Source organism: Emydura macquarii, unplaced genomic scaffold (genome assembly GCF_026122565.2).
Source record: "Emydura macquarii macquarii isolate MOO-44397 ecotype Brisbane River unplaced genomic scaffold, CSIRO-AGI_Emac_v2 contig_499, whole genome shotgun sequence".
NCBI classification, from domain to species: Eukaryota; Metazoa; Chordata; order Testudines; family Chelidae; genus Emydura; species Emydura macquarii.
In genome coordinates, this window is record NW_027130636.1 from 3888570 (window position 1) to 3911564 (window position 22995).

The 22995-nt window shown below is 44.7% G+C and overlaps 1 protein-coding gene and 1 long non-coding RNA gene across 2 annotated transcripts in view; both read left to right on the top strand.

The window, feature by feature from the left end:
• Positions 1–19218, top strand: part of CUNH3orf70 (chromosome unknown C3orf70 homolog) — a 35638-nt gene extending 16420 nt beyond the window's left edge. Inside the window, exon 2 of the mRNA XM_067538778.1 lies at positions 15726–19218. Within this exon, the coding sequence (XP_067394879.1) occupies positions 15726–16282 (557 nt within the window). The 3' untranslated portion in view covers positions 16283–19218. The remainder of the gene's footprint in view (positions 1–15725) is intronic.
• A 102-nt stretch (positions 19219–19320) lies between these two features.
• The window catches only part of LOC137147067 (uncharacterized), a 30126-nt gene continuing 26451 nt past the window's right edge, over positions 19321–22995 (top strand). Inside the window, exons 1-2 of the long non-coding RNA XR_010918137.1 lie at positions 19321–19556; positions 20228–20394. This is a non-coding gene — a long non-coding RNA (uncharacterized lncRNA). The remainder of the gene's footprint in view (positions 19557–20227; positions 20395–22995) is intronic.

Below are 22995 nucleotides of genomic sequence, written 5' to 3' on the forward strand. Positions count from 1 at the left end.
AGGGGCCCCCCCGAAGCTCTGAATGGCCCTAGGCAGTGGACAGCAGGAGACTCCAGAGCTCTGAGACACTGCAGCTCCCATGGTTGGTGGGGGGGATGGCCATCTGCAGCTCTGAGCTGTCACGGGGTAGGTGACTCCAGGCGGCAAGGAGACCTTGGAGCTCAGCCTCCATGGCAGTGAGTGCTAAACCCCATCCCCCTCTCTCACAGCAGGACTTGGGCTTTCATCCCCCATCAGCCCCATTTTGTCATGGTTATTTTCAATAAAAGTCAGCAACAGGTCATGGTTCCTTACCTTACCCATTGTAGTCATCCCTTTAACCTTTCAATCCTCATTTTTATCCCCATCTTCTCCAGTTTAACAATTTCCCATGTGGAACTGTATCAAATGCTTTACTGAAATCCAGGTAGATTAGATCTACTGCATTTCCTTTGTCTAAAAAAAATCAGTTATCTTCTCAAAGAAAGAGATCAGCTTGCTCTGGCATGATCTACCTTTTGTAAAACCATGTTGTATCTTATCCCAATTACTGTTCACCTCTATATCCTTAACTACCCTGGCTCTTTGGAAATTTGTTCCAGGATCTTGTATACAGTTGAGGTCAAACTAACAGGCCTGTAGTTTCCTGGATCACTTTTTTTCCCCTTTCTTAAAAACAGGAACTATATCAGTAATTCTCCAGTCATAGGGTACAACCTCCGAGTTTCTCCATCAGAGCATGTTACAATTAGAGAAAGTGGTGCCCTTTTCCCAAGTTTGGTGATCTCTTGAAGAGTGAAATCTTAAGAAATTTTTCTATAATTTATTTTAAAGTTTCAGGAAGGGCCAAAGTCACATACACATGTACAGAGGTTTTGTAGAGTTTGCAAATGGGAGTATGTGTGTGAAGTTTCTTGCTCAGACACAAGGTGCTTTTGAAAATTTTAGCCCAAGTTTCATTTTCAAAAATGACTTGGGCACTTAGAAACTCTGTGTCTTGCAGAGTGGCCATGTTAGCAGCTCTCTGGCTTTAGCCTGTAGCCCTGAATGGGGCCAGCTAGCTCAGATTTAAAGCACCACCACATGCAAGTGAGAGATTTTTGTGTGTTGACAGGACTCCGGTTTGGGCTAACACTCAAGTAAGAACCCAAGTTACTTCTGCAGTGAAGAAAAGCCCTGTCATTGAAAGTGAATGGGACTTAGGTGCCTTAATCACTTTTGAAAATGGAACTTAAGCTACTAAGTTACTTAGGTGTTTTTGAAAACTTTACCCACAACCTTTTCTGAAAAGCAAAGCATTTTTTCTTCAGACAGACAAGGTCGTCTTAGATTTTTCTCTTCAGATGTGTCCACATCTTTCTTGCATGTAAACAGGGGCTCTGTATATTTATCACTTTTATCTAATTTAGATTGTTTGATTGTCAAGTGAAGGTTGTCTTAAAGCATTTTCTAAGTGTCAGGCAGTACTATATACCTTTAAGGGTGCTCAGAGCACGTGATGGGCACTATAGCTAAATAAATACATTAATAAAAAAATGATTAGGTACTTATACAGTCCGCATCATCATAGTATACGAGTGCCATATTTGCAGTAATGGTCAAATATTGCAGGCTTTCAGTAGTCTCAGTCTGGTGTTTTGAACTATTGCTGTTACTGTAATTTTTTTAAGGGTGCCTTGCTAGTTGTAGTCGAGTCCATCCACCCTATTCAGAGAGGTCACATGAGTGCCCAGAAGCCAAGGGACCAGGTAAAGTGCTTCTGTGGGGGCACAGAAGATGCACTTGTAAATGCATGTAGCAGTGGACCTGCTGCTTCCTGCTCCCATAGAACCCTATGTGGAGCTATACAAGGAGCTCTGCAGAGCAGAAGTTGCATGCTCTTGAAATCCCATTTACTCCTTTTCCCAAAGCAGTGGAACCACACTAGTTTTGCTCCGTAGGGCCTTTACACCCACAAAGTACTACATTTTTGTACTAGATTTACCCCCAAAGTACTACATTTTTGTTAGTACCCAGTGTTTCCTACCTGCTCTGTTGCTGCTTCTATCCTGTTGGCTTCATAATACTGCCACTGATTTTGAAGTACTGCTATTTAGAAAAGGAACAAAGACTATTTTGGTCTGATTTTTCAGAGGCACTGCGCGCCCTCTTTACTGAGGCAGGATCAAGTAAACCTAGACCATCCCTAACAGGTCATTGTCCAACCTGTTCATAAAATCCTCTAAGGATGGGGTTTCCATAACTTCCTTTGGAAGCCTATTCCAGAGTTTAACAACCCTTATAGGTAGAAAGTTTTTAGTAATATCTAATTTAAATCTCCCTTGCTGCAGATTAATCCCACTGCTTCTTGTCCTACCTTCAGTGGACATGGAGAGTAATTGATCACAGTCCTCTTTATAACAGCCCTTAAAATATTTGAAGACTGTTATCAGGTCCTCCCTCAGGCTTCTTTTCTCAAGACTAAATATGTCAAGTCTTTTAAATCTTTCCTCAAAGGTCAGATTTTCTAAACCTTTAATCATTTGTGTTGCTCTCCTCTGGACTCTCTCCAATTTGTCCATATCTTTCCTGAAGTCTGGCACCTAGAATTGAACACAGTACTTCAGCTGAGGCCTTGCCAGTGCAAAGTAGAGTGGGGCAGTTATCTCCCATGTCCTAGATATAACACTCCTGTTAATACACCCCTGTAGTATGGGCTCCTGCCTGGTCCAGTCCTGACGGCCCTTCCGCGGGCCCAGGCTCGGCAGAAGGCCACTCCTACTCGACAGGGGAATGTTAGTTTTACAGTCTTTCGCCCCGGCCCTCAGGCAGGGCGGGCGAGCAAGGAGTCTTTCGCCCCGGCCCTCAGGCAGGGCGGGCGAGCAAGGAGTCTTTCGCCCCGGCCCTCAGGCAGGGCGGGCGAGCAAGGAGTCTTTCGCCCCGGCCCTCAGGCAGGGCGGGCGAGCAAGGAGTCTTTCGCCCCGGCCCTCAGGCAGGGCGGGCGAGCAAGGAGTCTTTCGCCCCGGCCCTCAGGCAGGGCGGGCGAGCAAGGAGTCTTTCGCCCCGGCCCTCAGGCAGGGCGGGCGAGCAAGGAGTCTTTCGCCCCGGCCCTCAGGCAGGGCGGGCGAGCAAGGAGTCTTTCGCCCCGGCCCTCAGGCAGGGCGGGCGAGCAAGGAGTCTTTCGCCCCGGCCCTCAGGCAGGGCGGGCGAGCAAGGAGCAGTGAGCTCGAGTCCAGCGGGCGGTAGAGGCTATTTCCCTTTTGGGGGTTGGCAAGGATCAGGGGGGAGGGGAGGGGGACGCAGGCCCACCCAACTCCACTGCGTCTCAGCCCAGGGCCCTAGCAGTGGCACGGGTGTTACCACTCAGTCGGTGGGGCTCCTGCTGCAACACACCAACTGGGCGTTACCCCTAGTACAGCCACGCCTCTGGCTGTCCCTGGGCTCCTTCCTCCCCTGGTTCCCCGATACCTGAGTCTGTCGGTTCCTCCGGGTCGTCGGGGTACACCGCCCGGGGTAGGCCGGTCAGTCCCTCGGCATCCACGGGGGGTAGATTGGGGAGCTCCTCGGCGAGGGGCAGCTCCTCCAGATCGCAGGGATGGGGGTAGGGTTCAGCCTCCGGCAATTCCTCCAGGTCTGACCCCGCCTCCAAGGGTTGGGTGTCCGGCAGCTCCTCTAAGTCTGAGCCGGCTTCAGGGCGGAACTCCCAGCTCTCCGTTCCGGGGGGTTCGTCCCACTCGCTGCGGCCCCTAGGCTGGGCCCAGCGTTTCAGGCCTGCAGGCCTCGGCCAGTCCAGGGGGTCCGGGGGCCCGACCCAGGCCTTCGAGGGGGCTTGCCGGCATCGCTCCTGGGGCTTCAAGGCCGGGAGAAGCTTACCTGAGGCGGAGGCTGGGCGTGGCTCGGCCCTTCCCTGTAGCCGGCGAGGCAGCGCGTCTGCCTCCGTCGGCCACCTTTCTCCTTTTGAGCTGTGGGGCCGGCTTTTTATGGCTGCCGTCCTCCCGGAGGCTCCTCCCCCCTTCTGCCGGGTTGGACGCCCGGCTGGACCTATTGGAACCCAGCTGTCCGGTTGCCAGGCAGACTGGGCGGTCGGCCTTGCTAGGGCGTGATTGGGTGCTTGCGGCCCTTTCGCGGGCCCAGGCTCAGAGGAAGGCCACTGCGCCTTCCTACAACCCCAGAATGATATAAGCCTTTTTCAAAACTTCATCACATTGTTGATTCATATTCAATTTGATCCACTGTAACCCCCAGATCCTTTTCAGCAATACTACCACCTAGTACTATCCCATTTTGTAGTTGTGCATTTGATTTTTCCTTCCTAAGTGTAATACTTTGCACTTGTTCTTATTGAATTTCATCTTGTTCAATTCAGACCAATTCATCCTGTCCTCTGAAGTGCTTGCAACCATGCCTAGGTTGATGTCATCCACAGATTTTGAGCACACTTTTCACTCCATTATCCAAGTCATTAATGAAAATATTGGATAGTACTGGACCTAGGACTGACCTCTGCAGGACTCCATTAGATACACCATCCCAGTTTGACAGTGAACCATTGATATTCTACTCTTTGAGTTTGGTCTTTCTACCAGTTGTGCTGCATCCTCTTTATAGTAATTTCATCTAGACCATATTTCCCTAACTTGCTTATGAGTGTCCTGTGGGACTGTGTCAAAAGCCATATTAAAATCAAGATACCTTACGTTTATTGCTTCACTCCCCATCTGTTAGGCCAGTAATACTGTCAAAGAAGGAAAATAGGTTGATTCAGCATGATTTATTCTTGACAAATCCATACAGGCTATTCCTTATAACCCTGTTATCCTATAGATGCTTACAAATTGGCTGTTAAATCATTTGTTTCAGTATCTTTCTAGATATCAAGATTAGGCTGACCAGTCTATAATTCCCCGCATCCTCTTTGTTCTATTTTTTGAAGCCAGGTACTATGTTTGCCCTTTTCCAGTCTTCTGGGACCTATCCCATCCTCCATGAATTCTAAAAAATAATTGCTAATGGTTCTGAGATTTGCTTCAGCTAGTTTCTTAAGTATCCTCGGTTGAATTTCCTCAGGTCCTGCCGATTTGAATACATTGGACTTATCTATATATTCTGTTCTTTCCCTGTTTTGGCTATCATTCCTTCCACTTTCTTGTTAATATTAATTGTGTTGAGTATCTGGTCATCATTAACCTTTTTAGTGAAAACTGAAGCAAAATAGGCATTAAACACCTCAGCCTTCTTGATGTTATCAGTTAGTAGCTCTCCTTCTCCACTAAGTAAAGGACTGACTCTTTCCTTCATCTTTCTCTTGCTCCTGGTACAGGGGTAGTCAATTATTTTTTGTCAAGGTCCAGATTTCTTGGCCAATGTATAGGCAAGGTCCAGACTCCAGAGGAAATAATAAAAAAAATAACAATGATAATAAGTAAATAAAAAGTTAGTGGTTCGTTCAAAAGTATCCGAGAGTCCGGATTTGGCCCATGGTCCGCATATTGACTACGCCTGTTCTAATGTATTTAAAGAACCTCTTCTTACTGCCTTTTCTTTCCCTTGCTAGGTGTAACTCATTTTGTACCTTAGCCTTTCCGGTTTTGTCCCTTTGTGCTTGTGCTATTCTTTTGTTCTCCTCCTTAGGAATACATCCATGTTTCCATTTCTTGTAGGATTCCTTTTCAGGTTATTAAATAGCTCCTGATGGAGCCATATTGGCCTCTGACTGTTCTTCCTGGCTTTCCTTTGCATTGAGATAGTTTGCAGTGGTGCCATTAATACTATCTCTTTAAGAAATTGCCAGCTTTCCTTGAACTTCTCTATCCCTTAGATTTTCTTCCCATGGAACATCACCTACCAGTTCTTGGAATTTGCTAAAATCTGCTTTTTTTTTGTTTTGTTTGAAGTTCATTGTTCTTATTCTGCTGTTTTCATTCCTTTCTTTCCTTAAAATCAAGAAATCTATCGTTTCCTGATCACTTTTATCCAAATTATCTTCCACCTTCAGATTCATGACCAGTTCCTCCCTGAGGGCAGAATCAAGTCTAAAATGGCTGTTCTCCTGCTTATTTCCTCCACTTTCTGAAACAAAAAGTTGTCCCCAACATGTTCTAAGAATGTACTGGGAATTTTGTTTTGCCTTATTACTTTTCCAACAGATATCTGAGTAGTCAAAGTCTCCCCATTACTACCAGGTGTTTTGTCTTTGATATTTCTGTCACTCTTGTACTTCACATTGCTCAATAACATTACTGTGTAATTTCCAAAACTGTTTCTTTAGTATTTGTACAGTACTCTGTCAGTATAAAATACTTTATAAAGTAGGTGTGATTTTTTTTTTTAAAACCATGCCACCAATAGTCTTCTATTTGGTGGTTATATGCACTTTTATTGTGTTTGTTCGTTGGGCATAAAGGACGGTTGCTGCTAGAATAATTTGTGAGGTCTGTAAGTTTTTTGAAAATGCGGTCAAATTTTTTAGTGACTGCTACTACCACCTTTAATTATTAACAGTGAACATTCTAAAAAATATTTTAATCATTTATGCTGTGCGGTTACTTTTCCTTAAGTGGGCCAATGAAAACAAAATGGCCATGTTCAGTTTCTGTTTCATTTCAATCTGAGCTCACAGCATTGCAGCAGCATGATTAAATAAACTATGTTCATTTGACAGTCAGGATAATATTGATTCAAATGTTCTAAAAATTTTCTGTGAAAGCCATGTCCACCAATCCTTACCTCCGATCTGGTGCCTTTCTTATGGCACCTTCAGCGGTGTGATGGGCCCAAGGCATGGTCCATCAGGCACAGGTAGTGCCTGATAGTAACTTGTAACTTGCTTGTAGTTAACTCCAAGAGTGTGGTGTGCTGCTTTTCAATTGGAAATGGTACATGTTTCAGCAATGGTGAAGCCTCAGATTGAATTTACTGTTTCTGGACAAGGATATTCGTAATTTAGAAATGCCAAGTATTCTGTAGTTGCTACAACATGTGCCCCTCTGCGTGCGTGCATGCGTACACACACACGTACACACGATCACTGCTTCTAGTGGGCCCCAGTGGTTCCCAAACTTTTTCCTAAGGCTACCCACCAACTGCATTTTATCTTCTTCCCCTTCTCCCCCCCTTTGGTGACCCACCATTACATACAGGCCCCACAACCCTAATCCCGGCATGGTGCAGAGGGGAAGCTGGGTGTTGGGTGGGTTGGAGAGCAAACCTGCCCTGCACTCACCCTGCAGTGGCAGCTCCTGTCCCACAGGACTGGGCCCAGCTCCCTGTTCCAGGCATTGCAGTCATTCACATGGGATCACAGCACCTGCCTGGTGCACTAAGTCACCACAGCTGGAATGGGGAACCAGGAGCCATCTGTGCGGGTGAGTGCAGGTTCACTCTCCAAACCACCCCCACCACTCCAGAGGCCTCTCTTGTGCACTGGGCTGGGAGAAGTGTATGTTTGCCTAGGCCAGGGCCCCGTGTTTGGTCACCACATCCAGGGCTGGATTAATCCATCTAGAACATTCCCATGACCCACGGGTGGGGTCAGGATCCAGTTTGGGAAATACTGCCCTTATCTACAGTAGCTGGTAGCCTGGTTTTTTGTACATCTCTGGCTATCGTGGGCAGGAAGAGAAGACTGTAAGTGCACGGACTTGACAGATGCAGAAGGAGAGAGCTGTAGTTTTGCCCAAAGGCTGTGAATTTACTTCCTGACTTGGAGTGATAACTTAGGGGAGAGGCAGCATCTCAAGCTCTAATGGCAGCCCATAGCAACAAGGATGGTGAATCTCTAAACCAAGGTCTGTAATGTGGTTTGCCTTGAAAATAAGATAAAAAGGAGGATAAAAATGACAAAGGTGCAGTAACATATAAACCACAAGGAAAAAGCATGAGACTTTCTGCAAGAGTGTTTGATCCCGACATAAATCTCTAGAAGGGATTTATGTGAGAGGAGGGAGAGCGAGATATGCAGGAAGAGGTTTGCTAGAACTGAGGGCAGAGAACAAACAAAATTAAGGAATAATATGACATTACTGAAAGGGTGCAAAGTACACCAGAAGGAAAAGGAAATAAGGAATAAGAAGGAAAATGGGGGGGAAAGCAATTGTAGGAGAGAGTTTAGCACTACAGTAGGACTGAAGGATAAGAGAGAAATCTGTAATTTTAATAATGGTTTTTAATTGAAAAAATACATGGAAAGGAAACAAAATCCAGGATCAACAGTTAAATTTTAAAAGTTATTTAAAAAAAATTGAATTTAATAAAATTGGTGGGAAATGGTCTCCTTTTATGCATATTTAAAAAAGGAGCTAAATGGTAGTAAGATACTTTCTCTCTGACAGCAAAGCAAGGATTGCAGACTTCTGCAAGTTGGGCCCAGCTACACTGAGAGGCAATTTCCTTGTTCCAGTGGGTAGGCAATCATTGTTTTGCCTTTGAAAGCAACACACTACAAAGGCACCGTCAATTTCATAAGACTGGTTAAGTTGCCAAAACAGTTTACAAGACAAATAATCAGAATCCAGATGTGTTCAGGAGAACAACTGCACAGAGCATTTAACAGCAAGAGGCAACACCAAGTCACCGAGACACTGCTCAAGGAAGCTGCTGATTAACATTCCCCTCACACAGGTCAAGGCTTTTAAGAGCCATAATGTGATCTCTTCCTCTGTCACGCATCCCACATGGAAAGAGTTCAGTACTACACTTGTAGGCACAATCTTCAGTCAGGCCCCAACGTAAAATTTCTCTTTCTTTTCAAAGAAATTGTTCTAGAGGCAATTAACTCAGCTAGAACAGTGTCAGAGCTGAGAATATTGTCAATAGACCAGACGTACTGTGTATTTCATTAATACAAAAAAAAAAAAAAAACTTTGTTGTGAAGTAGTTAAGGTTGCTACACTCTCAACATAACGCTGCAACAGCAAAGAGATGAAAAGTTAAACCATGTACCATTGCACATCCTCTATCTCCATCCGCAGGCTGCCTTGCACAGACTATACCCCACAATCATAATTTTGCTCTCTCAGTCTTCTCCTTTGCACACTGCCCTCTCCCAACACTAATAATTGTGGATGTCAGAGGCAGTACTTTCATGTCTTGGTAGGGGGTAGTTGGTAAAGGAGCTGACGGAAGACTGGCATCCTTAAGGGGGCACCATTTTTAAGTTGTGGAATGTGGTCTGTGATGTACATCAGTTGTGCTAATGAAGTTGTATGCCTGTGGGTGGAGGAGTAGAGGGAGAGATTCTGATGTGGCTTAGCTGTCAGGTACATTGTGTGTCACTATCTGAACCATTTCACAATGAAGTTTTTTGTGTATTATTTTCCCTAAGGTTTTTTAATGCTTTAGCAGCAGTGAGCAAACCGCTATTGTCTCTTCAGCTGTGCACAAAGCCACATCTACTGTAGGATAAAATCTGGCAGAAAAGTGTAGCACCTGACAGAGAGGGGGGTGTGTGTGTGTGTGTTTAATGTTTCAGAAAGTACTGGCACAAACTTTCAGTTCTTTGAATAATGTACTTACGGGTGCCCCACTTCAGGTGCACATGTGCCTCTCGAGTCCTTGATTGAAGATTTCTAGCTAGCCATGCCCGTTCGGCCTTCACAAGCAGCCTACGCTGCCTCGCAGCAGATACTGAGGCTTTATAGGGGTGCATGGGTGGACTGCCCTCAGTTACTTCTCTGCCGCGTTGGCCCAATGCAGAACACTAGCGTGCCTGCCTAGAGCATCCTCGGCCTTTTCTCTTTTCCTGTCAAAGTTAGTTCATTGAGAGTTGTAAGTGTTAAGTATAGTTAGTTAGCTGTAGGTGAGAGGACCGTTTCCCTTGGGAGATTTGTCTTCTGGCAGGGTATACCTGGTTTGCCAGGCTTCAAACCCTCTCTTTCTTACTGGGAAGCTATGACAGTGACTGATAGACTCTCCAAATGTGTCTACTGCCTGGGGTGGTCCCAAATCTCCCAGAAGTGCTCCTTTTTTAGCTCTTAAGTCCAGGGCTAGGAAGAAGAGGGAGATAAAGCTCAGATTGCTGGTGATGGAATATTCCCTGCAACCATCCTCTGACCCAGGTCAGGAGATGACCCCCGTATATCTGTCTCTAGACAAATCCAGCATCCCATCAACCTCAGGGCATGCTTTCCCTAAGAAAGGTAAGCCTTTGAAGCACCCTGGAAGATATGTAGAGCTACTACATGTTCTTCAATCCATACGTTTTTCAAAGTATTATGCCCTGCTCTATGCCATCAATCTGATGTGGCACATGGCTCTGCACTACTGTCTTCAGTTCTGGATCCTGTTTCAAAGCATCCTTCTCCTACGGATACTGCTTGGAAGTCACCTGAAGTGGAGCTACTCGAAGAAGAAAATGTTACTCACCTTGTGCAGTAACTAGTTCTTTGAGATGTGTCCCTATGGCTGCTCCACACTTCTTCCCCGCTGCTTCAGTTGTTCCCTAGAGGATGACTGAGTAGAGAAGGAACTGGGAGCGGTTCACATACCCTTATACAGCATTGGTGTCCACCATGAGGAGGCATAGGGTGCACAATGGGTTGAGTGGGCACCATTAGCTAGAAATTGCTGGTCGAGGACTCAAGAGGCAAATATGCACTGAAATGGAGCATCCATAAAGAGACACATCTCAAAGAACTACTTAGGGGGATAATGTTTCCTTATGACAAATAATGGCTAAAAAATATCCTAAATCCGTATTTTAAAAACATGACCCATTGCACCACATCTACTCACCATTCACCTCTCCATTAACTTGTGTGAAGATATCTGCTGCACAGGGAAAAGACTGTCATGGACAAATGTCAGGCAGAGCCCAGTTTCAAACACTTCTTGTTAAACATTTATGAGATAAATTTAGCCCTTTTTTAGAACACATGAATTATGTAGCCACTACCAGTCTCTACGATAACAAAGAAATAGTGGTACTTAATCTCTTCCTGGATCTTATACATACAATTAATTCTACTTTTCATTGAATACAAGAATTTATTTTTTCCATCTTTTAGACCAAAAGCCATGTACCCAAAGGAGAAAACAGCACAAGTTAGATGTGTGCCATATTTTTCTTAGCAGAGCTACATATTCCACACAAGCAGAAATGGCAAGTGTTCCAGCAAACAATTTCCTGTGTATTTACCTGGTCCCATGCCTGTACCTTGACAAAGCATTAAGTTACAGCAAGTATTCATCAGTGGAAGTGGTCTTCTGTAACAGAATCCTTCAGCTCATTGTGTAATTATAAGTCAAAATATATATTAAATGACAGATTAAAACACGTATAAATTATTAAAGATGGGTGGGGAAAAATAACTCACTAAAGGTTTGATCTGACTCTTATTAACGTCTGTGAAAGATACTGTTTCAGTGGGAGTTGGATTAGGCCCTATGTCCTTAATGTAAGAACTGATGGACCTGGCCTTTAAGATAGAAAGGGAGAAATTAGGCTTTGGTTGTTTTCCTTTCCATAGAAAGAAGATGCCCTCCAATCCAATCATTCCAGCTTTGTGTGGTAAGGTGATATTTTTAGTAAGTTGAAGGTTATTCACTTTGAAATTCCCATAAATTTTTCTCAATAGGCCACATTAGGTTACATTTACAGTTATTACTTTAGAGCAGTGGTTCTCAACCTATTTCCCATCGTGGGCCGCATATGCAGCTCTCTATATGGTATTTGGGCCAGATCCACGCAATATACATACCACCTGTATGGCCCTGAGGATGTCACATGCGCCATTGCTGTGTGCTTATTAGGCCGCAAGTGGGGCCGCCGGTTGAGAACCACTGCTTTAGAGTAAGGAGGCGGACGTTTCTTTATCACAGCTTTGTACGTGATTCCTTCAGGGAGTATTCTTTCACATCATCTCCATCCTGACCTAGTTCTCCAGTTGCTGAGCTTGGTGGCCATGGCTTTCTCAGAGAGAACTGATCATGTAAAACAAACTTTATTTGTCTGTATGTTTAAAAAAAAAAAAAAAAAAAAAAAAAAAAATTGGGCCTAAAACTAGCTGTCTTAAAAAAAAAAAAAAAAAAGTGTGTATGTGTGTGTGCGTGCGTGCACAGTGTTTTTTAAAGACAGGCTCCAGATGCCGGTAACAGCAGCAGAAATCCATTTATGTAGAAGATTTATTTTTTATAACGTGCAGAGCTCATCTGGGTGTGTGATTGTGTACAGGTTAATAGATATTTTTGCCTAAGGCGATTGCAACTCTCCATTAGGGTGCTCTTCATGGCTTGTCCTTGGGATATGTTTGAATATATTTTCAGTTACTACAAGGTCAAACAACTTAGCTGTAATCCTCTGTTAATAGAATAGCCACTGTTTCCCTCTATCCTGAAATTAGTGCCAGCATGGCAGATTTCAGAGAGACACTGTGAATTATGCCATTGCAAGCAGCATGCAGTAACAAACAGCAAACACCTCAGATAACACCTTATCTGTCTCCCACCCCTATTTTGATTTCTCAGCTTTTCTTTCAATCCAGCTTCTGTTGGTGAGAGAGACAAGCTTTCGAGCTTACATAGAGCTCTTCTTCATGTATGAAATAAGCTCGAAAGCTTGTCTCTCTCACCAACAGAAGCTGGTCCAATAAGATATGACCTCATCCACCTTGTGTGTCTAATATCCTGGGATCAACATAGCTACAACTTCACTGTATAAATCTAGCATGTCCCTTCATCAGAATACAGTTCACTTTGTTAATGCATTGAGAAACCTGCAGTGGCTTTATAATCCTCTACATAGAAAGGTGGGGGCATCTAAAATATTCCTTCTTTGTTATTTACATATCATAACCATTGTATTTTATATAAAAATCTTACTAAATTGCATCAACCCTACAATATCCTGCTGTGAAATCTCTGCTTAGAAAGGGGGAGATTATAAAGGAAGAGTGGGAATTACTTGTACTGTACTTTAATTTTTTGAAAGTAAAAAATATGAGGAAAAAATGCAAGACTCGGGAACTTGTTTGGTTATCTACAAACAAAAATGGAACCTTAACATTTTTTATCAAGAATTCTCTCTAGGATTGGGCCCTTCTAATTGGACACTGACAGCACTAGAAGAGGAAAGCCAGAGTGTGCAAACCAAACCTCTTTATACTTAGTGTCTGTCCAGTATCTTTGGCACCACAGATTAGTCAAGCAAGTCATTATTATACCATAACTACCCTCATAGTAATCACATGTTGTGTATATAATAATATTTTAGATGTAACGCTCTCTAAATACTTTACATAAAGGTGGATATTAATATCTGAGAGCTAAAACTCAGAGAGATAACTGACTTGCCCAATGTCAAGCTGAATCAGGAATAGAACATATATTTCCTGATGTTTCGGTCCCTGCTCTAAGAGTATCAAGCCATACCGCACCCTCCCTGGCTTTTATTATATGGCTATACTTATTTAAGACTATGTTATCCTTTTCCTCAAACAAAAAGAAAACAGCCACATACAGTTCAGAATGTCCTCTGAATGGAGCAGCAGCCTGAGACGGGTTGGCTTAGATGTGGGCATCCTTAAAGAAAGAAAGAAAACAAGAAAGGTGTGTTGGCCTACACAAGGGGGAACTACATTCATGCTCCATGTGTAGTGCCCACATTCCCCACTGCCTATAATTGTAAGGCATACACCAAAGGCAGGGCACAGTTGTTGAACTTGTTGGAAAACCCCCCACTGTGTCCCCAGAGATGGTAATTTTTAAACAGTCCCTGTCCTTGCTGGCTGGGGTTGCTGTGGTATGGGGGCAGACACTTTTATTTTGGAGCCCTGTTACAGGCGTGTGCTGTATGTGTGTATTGACTAAAATAATAAAGAATCCTGTATTTTCAATGGACAGAATCTGCATTTTGAAGTATTCCAGAGGGGTAGCAGTGTTAGTCTGTTTTTAGCAAAACAGTGAGAGTTCTGTGGCACCTTAAAGACTAACAAAATTTACCTCATTAACACTCACCCTCCTCACTGTGATGTAACTCACCCATCCTTGTATGTGTATATATGCCTACCAAACTGACGTTTCCACTTCATGCATCTGACCGAAGTGGGTTTCTGCCCACGAAAGCTTATGCCCAAATAAATTTGTAAGGTGCCACAGGACTCTCGCTCTTGAAGTATGTTACACTTTGGCAAGCCAGCCAGGTGGGATTGTAAGCTGCTGGTCACTGAAGCTGGGAAACAACCCTTCCAGCGAGCAGAACATAGAAAGCAATATATGTAGCAACTGCAAGGGGGAGTGCTGCAGGGGATGTACTGAACATAGGAAACAAAGATGGCTAATGCTGAGCTGGAAAATGTACACCTACAGCTAGAGGGGCAGTTTTACCAGACACAGAGCGAAGATCTCATTAATTGTGATCACTTAAAAATTTCAGGAGAGAATTGAAGGAGAGTTATAGGAAAGACCCGGTTAGCGTTAATCAGGTATATTAATCAGCATTTAGGCAGGGAGGATGTTGCTAGCATAGAAGGTCAAAGCATGTCTCTGTCACTAGACCTAACCAATCCTTACCTGTACAGAGGTAGAAGACTATTTGCAAGACCTACTAAACCATGGATATGTCACTAGGTCCAGCTCTGTGCTTTCCATGAGATGGTAATATTTAGACACTCCCTGCCCTTGCCAGCTGGGATTGCTGTGGGCTAGGAGCGGATATGGAGTCTCTCCTCTGCGTGACACACGCTTGCTGTATGTTATCTTGCTGTATCTTCATACTGCGCATCAAGGCTTGGCTGAGCACGCTCAGTCCATTACTCATAGAAATGAATGCACCCCTTCAGAACAGAAGTTCTGCGGATGTCTGTACAGCTCCGCTGCGGTAGCTTAGATCTTAGAGTCCAGGGTATTTTGGGGGGGCAGGGGGGAAATGTAGGATAAACAGTGTTCCTTCTCTGCCTGTGGTGGATGTCACAGGCAGGGTGTGCTGCATGGGTTCTGAGCTGTCCTTAAGCAGATAAGGCTGCTTTGTTTGCCTACACAATTGCTTCACTGCTGCTTATCCCAAAGGGTTCAATTAGATGTGTACAAAAAGGGGGTTTTATTTTTACCCGCTTACAGCTCTGGCATTAGTAATTCAAATCTTAATTTTTTCTTCTTATAGAAAGAACCCCCTTGCTTGTCAATGCTCTGCAATTGAGCTTTTATAATTTGTGAAAGTCATAGTAAGATTTAAATCTTTAGAAGGTTATTATGTAAACTAAATGCTGCATTTTATGGTCCTCTGAAGTAGTCTCAGCTTTCTCTTTCATAACAAATTATGGTTTTCAGCTCTCTCCTTATTTCTTTCTTAAGCATAGCTTTTCACACTCCCTGTTCAATTCAGCATTGGAGTTCTCTATACACCAACATAATCCTATTTTCTTATTACATAGCCAGATAATCAAAATGCCATAGGCACTCCTAAGACTGTGGAGTTCCCTTATTTTCTGCCTTAAAATACCATCTGCTTCCATGTCTAACTGCTCTAGAGTCCCATACATAGAGGCCCTGCTTTGAGACTGGAGAAAGGAAAATGCAAACACAGTAACAAAATAAACTCACTCTAACATAGAATAAAATCATTAATACGTTAAAATGATTCCATTCACTAAAGCAAATACCTGTCAGAACTGATCATTGTTTAAAGGACAAGATTAACGTGAAATTTTTTCATGGGAGTTTTTTGATGGCTTTTTTTGTTTGTTTTTAAAACCACTTTGGTGAAACACCATGCATTTTTGTAATCTGTTTGTGGCAATTCTGGTTTTTAACTGTTATTTTTATATTCCCTACAGGTAAATATGTCTATCAGCCAATGACTCCTGTGGAACAGCTTCCAAGCACTGAAATACCTGTCAGGCCTAGGGAAACCACAAACACTATTCAGATCTCAGTCTCACTCACTGAACACTTCTTGAAGTTTGCACCTGTCTTCCAGCTGCCATTACCCCCTGACTCCCCACAATACTGCACAATTTCAGACCTTTTTATCGATAATTATCGTGTGAAATGCATCAATGGAAAGATGTGCTATGTCCAGAGGCAGCCTCCCGCTGCGCCACATAAAATGAAGCCTGAGGAAGTTGCTGTGCGCAATGCCTTAATTTCAAAAGAGAGCAATACACCAAAAATAGATCACTGCTCTTCCCCTTCCAGCTCTGAGGACTCTGGGATCAATGCTGTTGGGGTTCCCTTTATGGAGTCGTGTGATGAGGACACGGAGGAGGGGGCAGAGCTAAGTTCTGAAGAAGATTACAATCCAGACAGCAGTTGGGACCCAGACGAATGCCCCCTACTGTCACCCTCACAGTGTGAACTGGAAGTGATCGAGACTATAGAAACCACCGTGTGACCTGCTGTGTTAGAATCAGTCCTTTGTACACTAACAAGTATTGCTTTTGTAGTATTTATATTTGCTTTCTTTCTGATAAATCCCTTTTTCCAGTGCACTTGAGACTTTTCAACCTCCTCACAGAATAGTAACAAGACTTACACATCACTGAATTAGTTACTTGAATAACTAATTCTACCAAATAACTTTTATGTGCTCCCTCATTACTTGAATCTCCCACTCCTACATTTAAGTGATGATAAAAATTATATGGCTCTTATGACAAAGTGGGTCTTACCTTAGTTTGGATCACTTCCTTTGCAGTTAATTGTAACAAGAACTGCACCCTCTGGCTGTTTTCATCTATCGGGATATTTATGGTGTACTTTCCTAGCACAAGGGGTATTACAGAGCAGCAGGGGAAAGTTATGCAGTTGGTCTGATGAGCAGGAAAGCCGAGTAGTCTTTGTTCTCTCCTTCTGTCACACAAACACATACACGCAGTTTGGAGACCCAAGGTATCTCCTCTCTCCTCCTGCTAAAGGCTCCCGCAGTAGCACATTGCTTTCTCCTGAGTAGATGTGATTCCTTTCAAACCCTGTCAGTCCCCCTCTTTCAGTTGGTGAGAGAGCTGTGCAAAGTGTCTCCTGCCCTCTTCCAGGCTATGCATAATGCATACACAGTAGCTGAGTTCCTGCTAACTCAAAACCCAGGGACTGGTTATGCATCCTGGGCTAAACACTGACGAGTGAATTGTTTTGCTGCCAATATCATTTAGCTAGAGCCAACCATTCTTTCTTCTGACTTTAAAAAAATCCCTAGTTTTTGTTTTGTTTTTATTTAGGTGGAGATTTTGGTTGTAAAACTGAGGCCTCTCTGGATTTAGCTGTGAAGTGCCAGCTAAAGGAGAGAGAGATCAATCAGAAATGGCTTCAAAATAACATGAATGTCATGTGAAGAACTATCCTGCATTGAAAGGGGGGTGGGATACACGAATCAACAGGTGTGTTCTGCTCTTTATCTGTCTGAATATTTGCATCATCTTTGGTTTGATTAGGGTTAGGGTTTAGTTTAATATTGGTCCAAACTATTGCTATTGCTAAGACCAAGTCTGAATGTGTCCAGTTGTCTTTAAGGCAAGTTCTAAAGACAGACTGGGGTGAAAAGTTGAGGACAGAAAATGGCTAATTGGCCTAATAGTCTAGACTTTTCCTCAAGCTCTTCTTTCTAATTTAATCTCTTAAACACATTTATGCTATTTCCTCCAAATTTAAATTTATTGGCATTGATTAGATGAAAGTCTTGAGAAACAAGGATTATCAAACCTTAACAGAGACTTTAAAGTCCCAATGTGCATGTATCTATCGTAGAGTTGTTAAATAATACTGGGTTACAGTTACCAATAGTCATGATATTAAAAAATACAAGTTTGTGACGCCTTAGTTTGTATGTGTGTATTTTAGTTGGAAAATCATAAAGAGGTACTCTGTAGTCAATTGAACAGTTAGAACATGATGGATTCTAAATGAGACTTTCCTAGGCAAGATGGTAAAATAAGACATTTTTCTAACCTTATGCTTCAGTCCATTGACAACCTGCAAATGTATTGTTCTTCTTTAAAAAGTTCTATATGACTGAGCCAGTTAGGTGCAGTCATAATAACGGTTTTGCTTCTGACTGTAAACATAGCCTTGTTGTAATTCTTTTGTTTGCTATTTACCTTTCAAAATTATTGGAGAGAATAAGGGTATATAAATGTTCAGTTTGTTATCAATACTAGAATCACTTATTCTATGTCGCAGAATGAAAAAATCTTTACCACTGCATCCTGACTTATTGCTAATTTTTATACACTTCGTAATTGACACCTTTAGAAAATATTTAACTACAGTGTGTGTGTAGGAATTTAATATGAATTGTTATATAAAGTAATATTGTCCTTTTTTGACTAAAAATAACACTTTGAGTTGAGAAACAATAAGCTTTATAGTTTTGATGAAGTATATAAACAGTGCAGTGCTTGTTAAACAGATGAGGAATTCGGTCACTGTGTGTGAGCAAATACAGTCTTATGGGGCAGTTCAAGCAACATGCTGCTTGGTTGACGTAAAGGAAGATTGCAGAAAAGCTATTTAAATGGGATCTTTTTTTAATATGAGATTTATCTTTCTTGGATAACCAAGATTTTTGTCTTGGTGGTGTTCTGTCTTAAGCATTCTCATGAGTTTCATAAGTAGAAGAAAACATTAATTTAATTAATGCTATTGTATTTGTATATAATCTAAAATGTAATGTGAGACTCTGAAGAATCTGAAAATCTGTCATCTTGGGGCCTGCCTGGCCGACATCGCCCCCTGGAGGGGTTCCTCCTATTGATGACTAAGATATAGTGTACTTTCAGGGATCTAACATTGTCAGAGGGGCTCTGCTGGCGAGAACAGCAGAAATAATTACAAATTATATTTTGGTGTAGGAACAGAATATGGGAAAGGGCAACCTGAAAGCTCAGTAATCTGAAGAGGGAGACCTCCCCTTCTTCCTTTAAATTTAAATAAGCACCCTGCTGTCAGCAGGGCGATAGTAGTATCTAGTGAAAATTAGTTGGGTAGTCAGGACAAAGATTAAATAAATATCCTCGGGTGACAGATTTCATATCATGGTGTCAGGATACATTTCTTTGTAAATTATGGCGAATTACTGTGTATGTCTCTTAACCATGAGCTGTTCGAAAGTTAAGCACAATGGGCTAAATCCCACCTTGTGTCACACCCTGTACAGCCCCACGCAGTTCAGTGGAGTACTGGGGGCTAGGAGGGTTTGGGCAAACGTGGTAGGTGTAATACACATTGCTCACACGTCTGTTCCCTGCGTGCACCCCTGGGAGCAGGGCGCCTGTGTATCGTACTTCAGCAGCGCTTGCCCGCTGAAATAAAGGTGAATTGTTTTCTTTTGCACAAGCACAGACGTGCCGAGATTTCTTTCCCGCCGAGCTTGCTCGCAGCAGAGCGACACGTTCAACGTCTCCCTCCGCGCCGCGGAGCGCGGGCAGGGTCGCGGGACAAGGCGGGCCCGGTGAGGGGGGAGGGAGCAGAGCGAGGGCAACCGGTTTCCGTTATTTGCGTTACTGAGCATGCGCAGGACAGAGCGCGCAGCAAGGGGGAGCCACGCGACCCCCGCCCCCACGTGGGGCTGCCACAGGTGTCCGGTCCCGCCGGAAGAAAGGACAGGGAGGGAGCGGCCGGCGTCGGCGCGGTCAGCGCTGGCGCCAAAAGTGCGGGGACCTGAGTAACCGTCGGTAAGCGGCTGCCGGCGGGCCGCCGGCACTGCCCGGGACGGGAGCTGGAGCCTCGCGGAGGGCGGGAGCCTGGCGCGCGACGTCTGAGGAGCGGGCGGCGGGGCTGGTGGCTGAGCTTGTTGCCGCCCCGGTCCCGCCGCTTTTATGCCCGCCCCGGCCCTGCCCCAGCCACTCTGCGCGGCTCCCCCCCAGCCCCGGCTCCCTTCTCCGGCCCTCCGTGGCGGCGGCGGCGGGGACCGCCTCGTACCTTCCGGCGCTTTTAAGGCTCGTTCCCCTGGTTTCCCCGCTGCCTTGCGAACTGGCTGCGCGGTGAGCGTGGCTGCGGCTTCGGGAGGCCTTTTGTGGCGGTCCTGGTCCTGCCCTAGGGCCTGACGGGCCCCGTCCCCCATGCAGGCGGGCGGGGCTGCTGTGCCAGCGCCTGGCCGGTGCGGTGGGGCGAGGGCTGTTTATGAGGCTGCTTTTCCCAGGACGTCCTGTCAGATTTGTGCGGGGGGGTGGACTTTGTGCAAGCCCCCCCCCTTCCCCCGTTCTCCAGAGGTGCCCGCAGCAAGGCAGAGAGAGTGAGTAAACCGAGGGGGGGAACTGGCTGGCACGGCTCCCAGTGCCAGGCCCCCCCTGCCCCACACTAGACCCGGGTCTTGGTCTCGGACCAATGGCACCTCCGTCCACAGGTGCCATGGAGATAGCAACTCTTGTTGGTGGTCACTGGCAAGCAGGCGCAGACGTGGCCAGAATGGGCAGCGCCAAGACTCGAATCAGGATTCGCCAGCCTGCACATCCTGCCTGTGGGCAACAGGCCAGCCGGGCAGACTGCAGAAGGGCTCATTTCACTTCACAGGTGTGTCAAAGATTAGCACAAGTGAAGCAAGTTTTTTCCGCTCACACTGGTAACAATGGACTGGGCGGGAAGCCGTTGTTGGCTGTCACCTTCCCAGTTTCCAGCACTTTGGTTTCTTCTAGCTTCCTTCTCTTTGGGCCTGTGGTTTTTGTCATTCTGACAGTGGCCAGCGTGGCTAGAAGGTTTCTGGTTTTTGAATGGTGATTTTAGTTTCTTGTACTTTCATTTAGGATTTTGTCTTTCCTATCTGTCATCATAGCCAATATGACTTACCAATAGTTGTAACAGCAAGTGAAAGAGATGTATTTTAATAACAAAAATTGGAAAGTCAAGAACTTACATCACACGTCCAAGGATGTAAGCAGGGGGAGGGAAGGAGGCTTCCAACTCCTACTGGATTTCTGTGGTTTTGAGCACTGAACTCAAAGGTTGCTTTGAACATCCCGGTCTAAGTCAGTCACAATGCATGGGATCCATTGCGAGAGTGAGATTCACATAGTGATGCAGAAATAGAAAAAAAGCTCAAGATGTGTCTCACATGTATCTAAGGGTCTGATTCCACAGACATTTACCCTGTAAATAGATTGAATCAGGAGCTGTCCATTGAGTTCAAAAGAACCAGTCACATGAGTAAAAATGATTAATGTGCATGAGTGTTTACAGGACAGGGCCCATGTGTGATTGCATTCTAGTCTTTGGGGAATAATACATGATCAGGTGATAGTAGTGTATCATGATGCATGCAGATGGGGGGCCAGATAAGGATTGCACAGGCAATTTTATATTTGCATTTCTTGACTTTTTTGTGTGTTTTGATTTTTGCAGAGGGGTTTCTGGGGTGGTATATAGCATAAATGTGCAATGCTCTGAGCAGCACAGTCTCTGTGTCACAGCTTCCCCTTGTTACAGGGTGTGTTTGAAATAATTGTGTCTGATCTACACCAGCAGCTGTGCTGACCAGTGGAGTGGGAGGGCGGAGCTAAAGTTCTGCCAATTCCAGCCCCCTTACAAAAAACCCAGTGCTCTCCTGCACTCAGCACCAAGGGTGCGGTAGGCCTGGTAGGTATGCTGGGTGTAGGAGATGTATTTATTCCCTCTTACTCCCGTGAATGAGCACCACCCCACATCACAACCTAACCCTTAATGGTCTCTCAATGGCATACTTTGCTGGGAGCAAAACCAGTAACAAACTCAGCAGTACAAAACCGGCCTGGGGATGGGAGCCAGTATCACAGAAGATTAGGTAACCCCCTTCCTTTCCTGGGTTACTTTGGAACAGGCAACACTCACCGGTGTGCGAGGGTGCCTAAGGTTGCTGATGACAAAGGAGATCCTGAGTATCCCAGTGATGATGTAGGATAGGTGGGAATCCTCTATCCTCCACCTGGCTGGCCCCTACGCACGCTCAATAGCGGGCCTTGGGAGCTTCCAGGACTAAACCTAGTCTAATAATTATAATAATCTGAGACATAGGTCTAACTCAACAATTGCAATTATGCAAACTAAACACCCAATATACTTAAATTAGAGTTAACACACCTTTACTTAACAAATTAAATAAAAATGGCATAACAGACTGAAATTAAACATCACTATTATTTTAAATCCACAGGGGCAATTGAATAAATCAATTAATAAAAATAGTATACAGTAATAAATGAAACTTGTCTAACTGGCATTATACTGCCATAATTTACCCCACCTCCAGAGCGTACACTCCCCGAGAGTTCAGAGCCCTAACCCCTTGCTTGCATGGGCGCACCTGAAGATCTGAAGAAGGAGCCAGCACTCTGTTGGTTCAGTGTACCAGTTCAGCCTAGTTATCAAGCTGGAGATTTGGAGTCGGCCCAACCAAATGTCTGCAGTCCTGGCCCTGCTTGAAGCAACACTCTCTCTGCCTCTTCTCAAAGTCTCTCTGCTGTGCGCCTTCCTTTACAAGCCCTGCCCCAAACAGCGGAGGGGGGGAGCACACTCACACCACCTTCACTGCTGGCCCACCTCAGTCAGCTCCAGGCTCAGTCCCTGCCACCAACCTCCAAAACTCCCTGCTCCATCAAAACTCCAGCAGACTCTCCAGCAGCTTTGGGACCCCCAGTAGCAGTCAGCAGCAGCTTTTGGACCCTCGCAGCAGGCAGTAGCCAGCCAGCAGCTTCCAGCCTCCGCTGCCTCCACCTCAGCACCAAAATGGAGTCTCCCACATGCTTTTTTTCCCTCACTCCCTGGAAGGGGAAGAGTCTCTCTCCTTTTTTCCCCAATGCATCATGGGAGTTGTAGTCTCCCAGGATCTTCCTAACTAAAACTCCCAATTACATTCCAAGGCCCCAGAAGTACAGGGTGCCTACATTTAGGTTTGGAAGGGACCGCAGGAAGTCATTTAGTCCCACATCCTGCTCAAAGTAGGACCAACTCCAACTAAATCATCTCAGCCAGGGCTTTGTCAAGGTGATCCTTAAAAACCTCTAAGGATGAAGATTCCACCACCTTTCTAGGTAACCCATTCCGATGCTTCACCACCCTCCTAGTGACAAAGTCTTTCCTATATCAAACCCATTGCCATGTTACAGGGTGTCCAGACATTTAACCTGCATTCTGCTCCTGGTG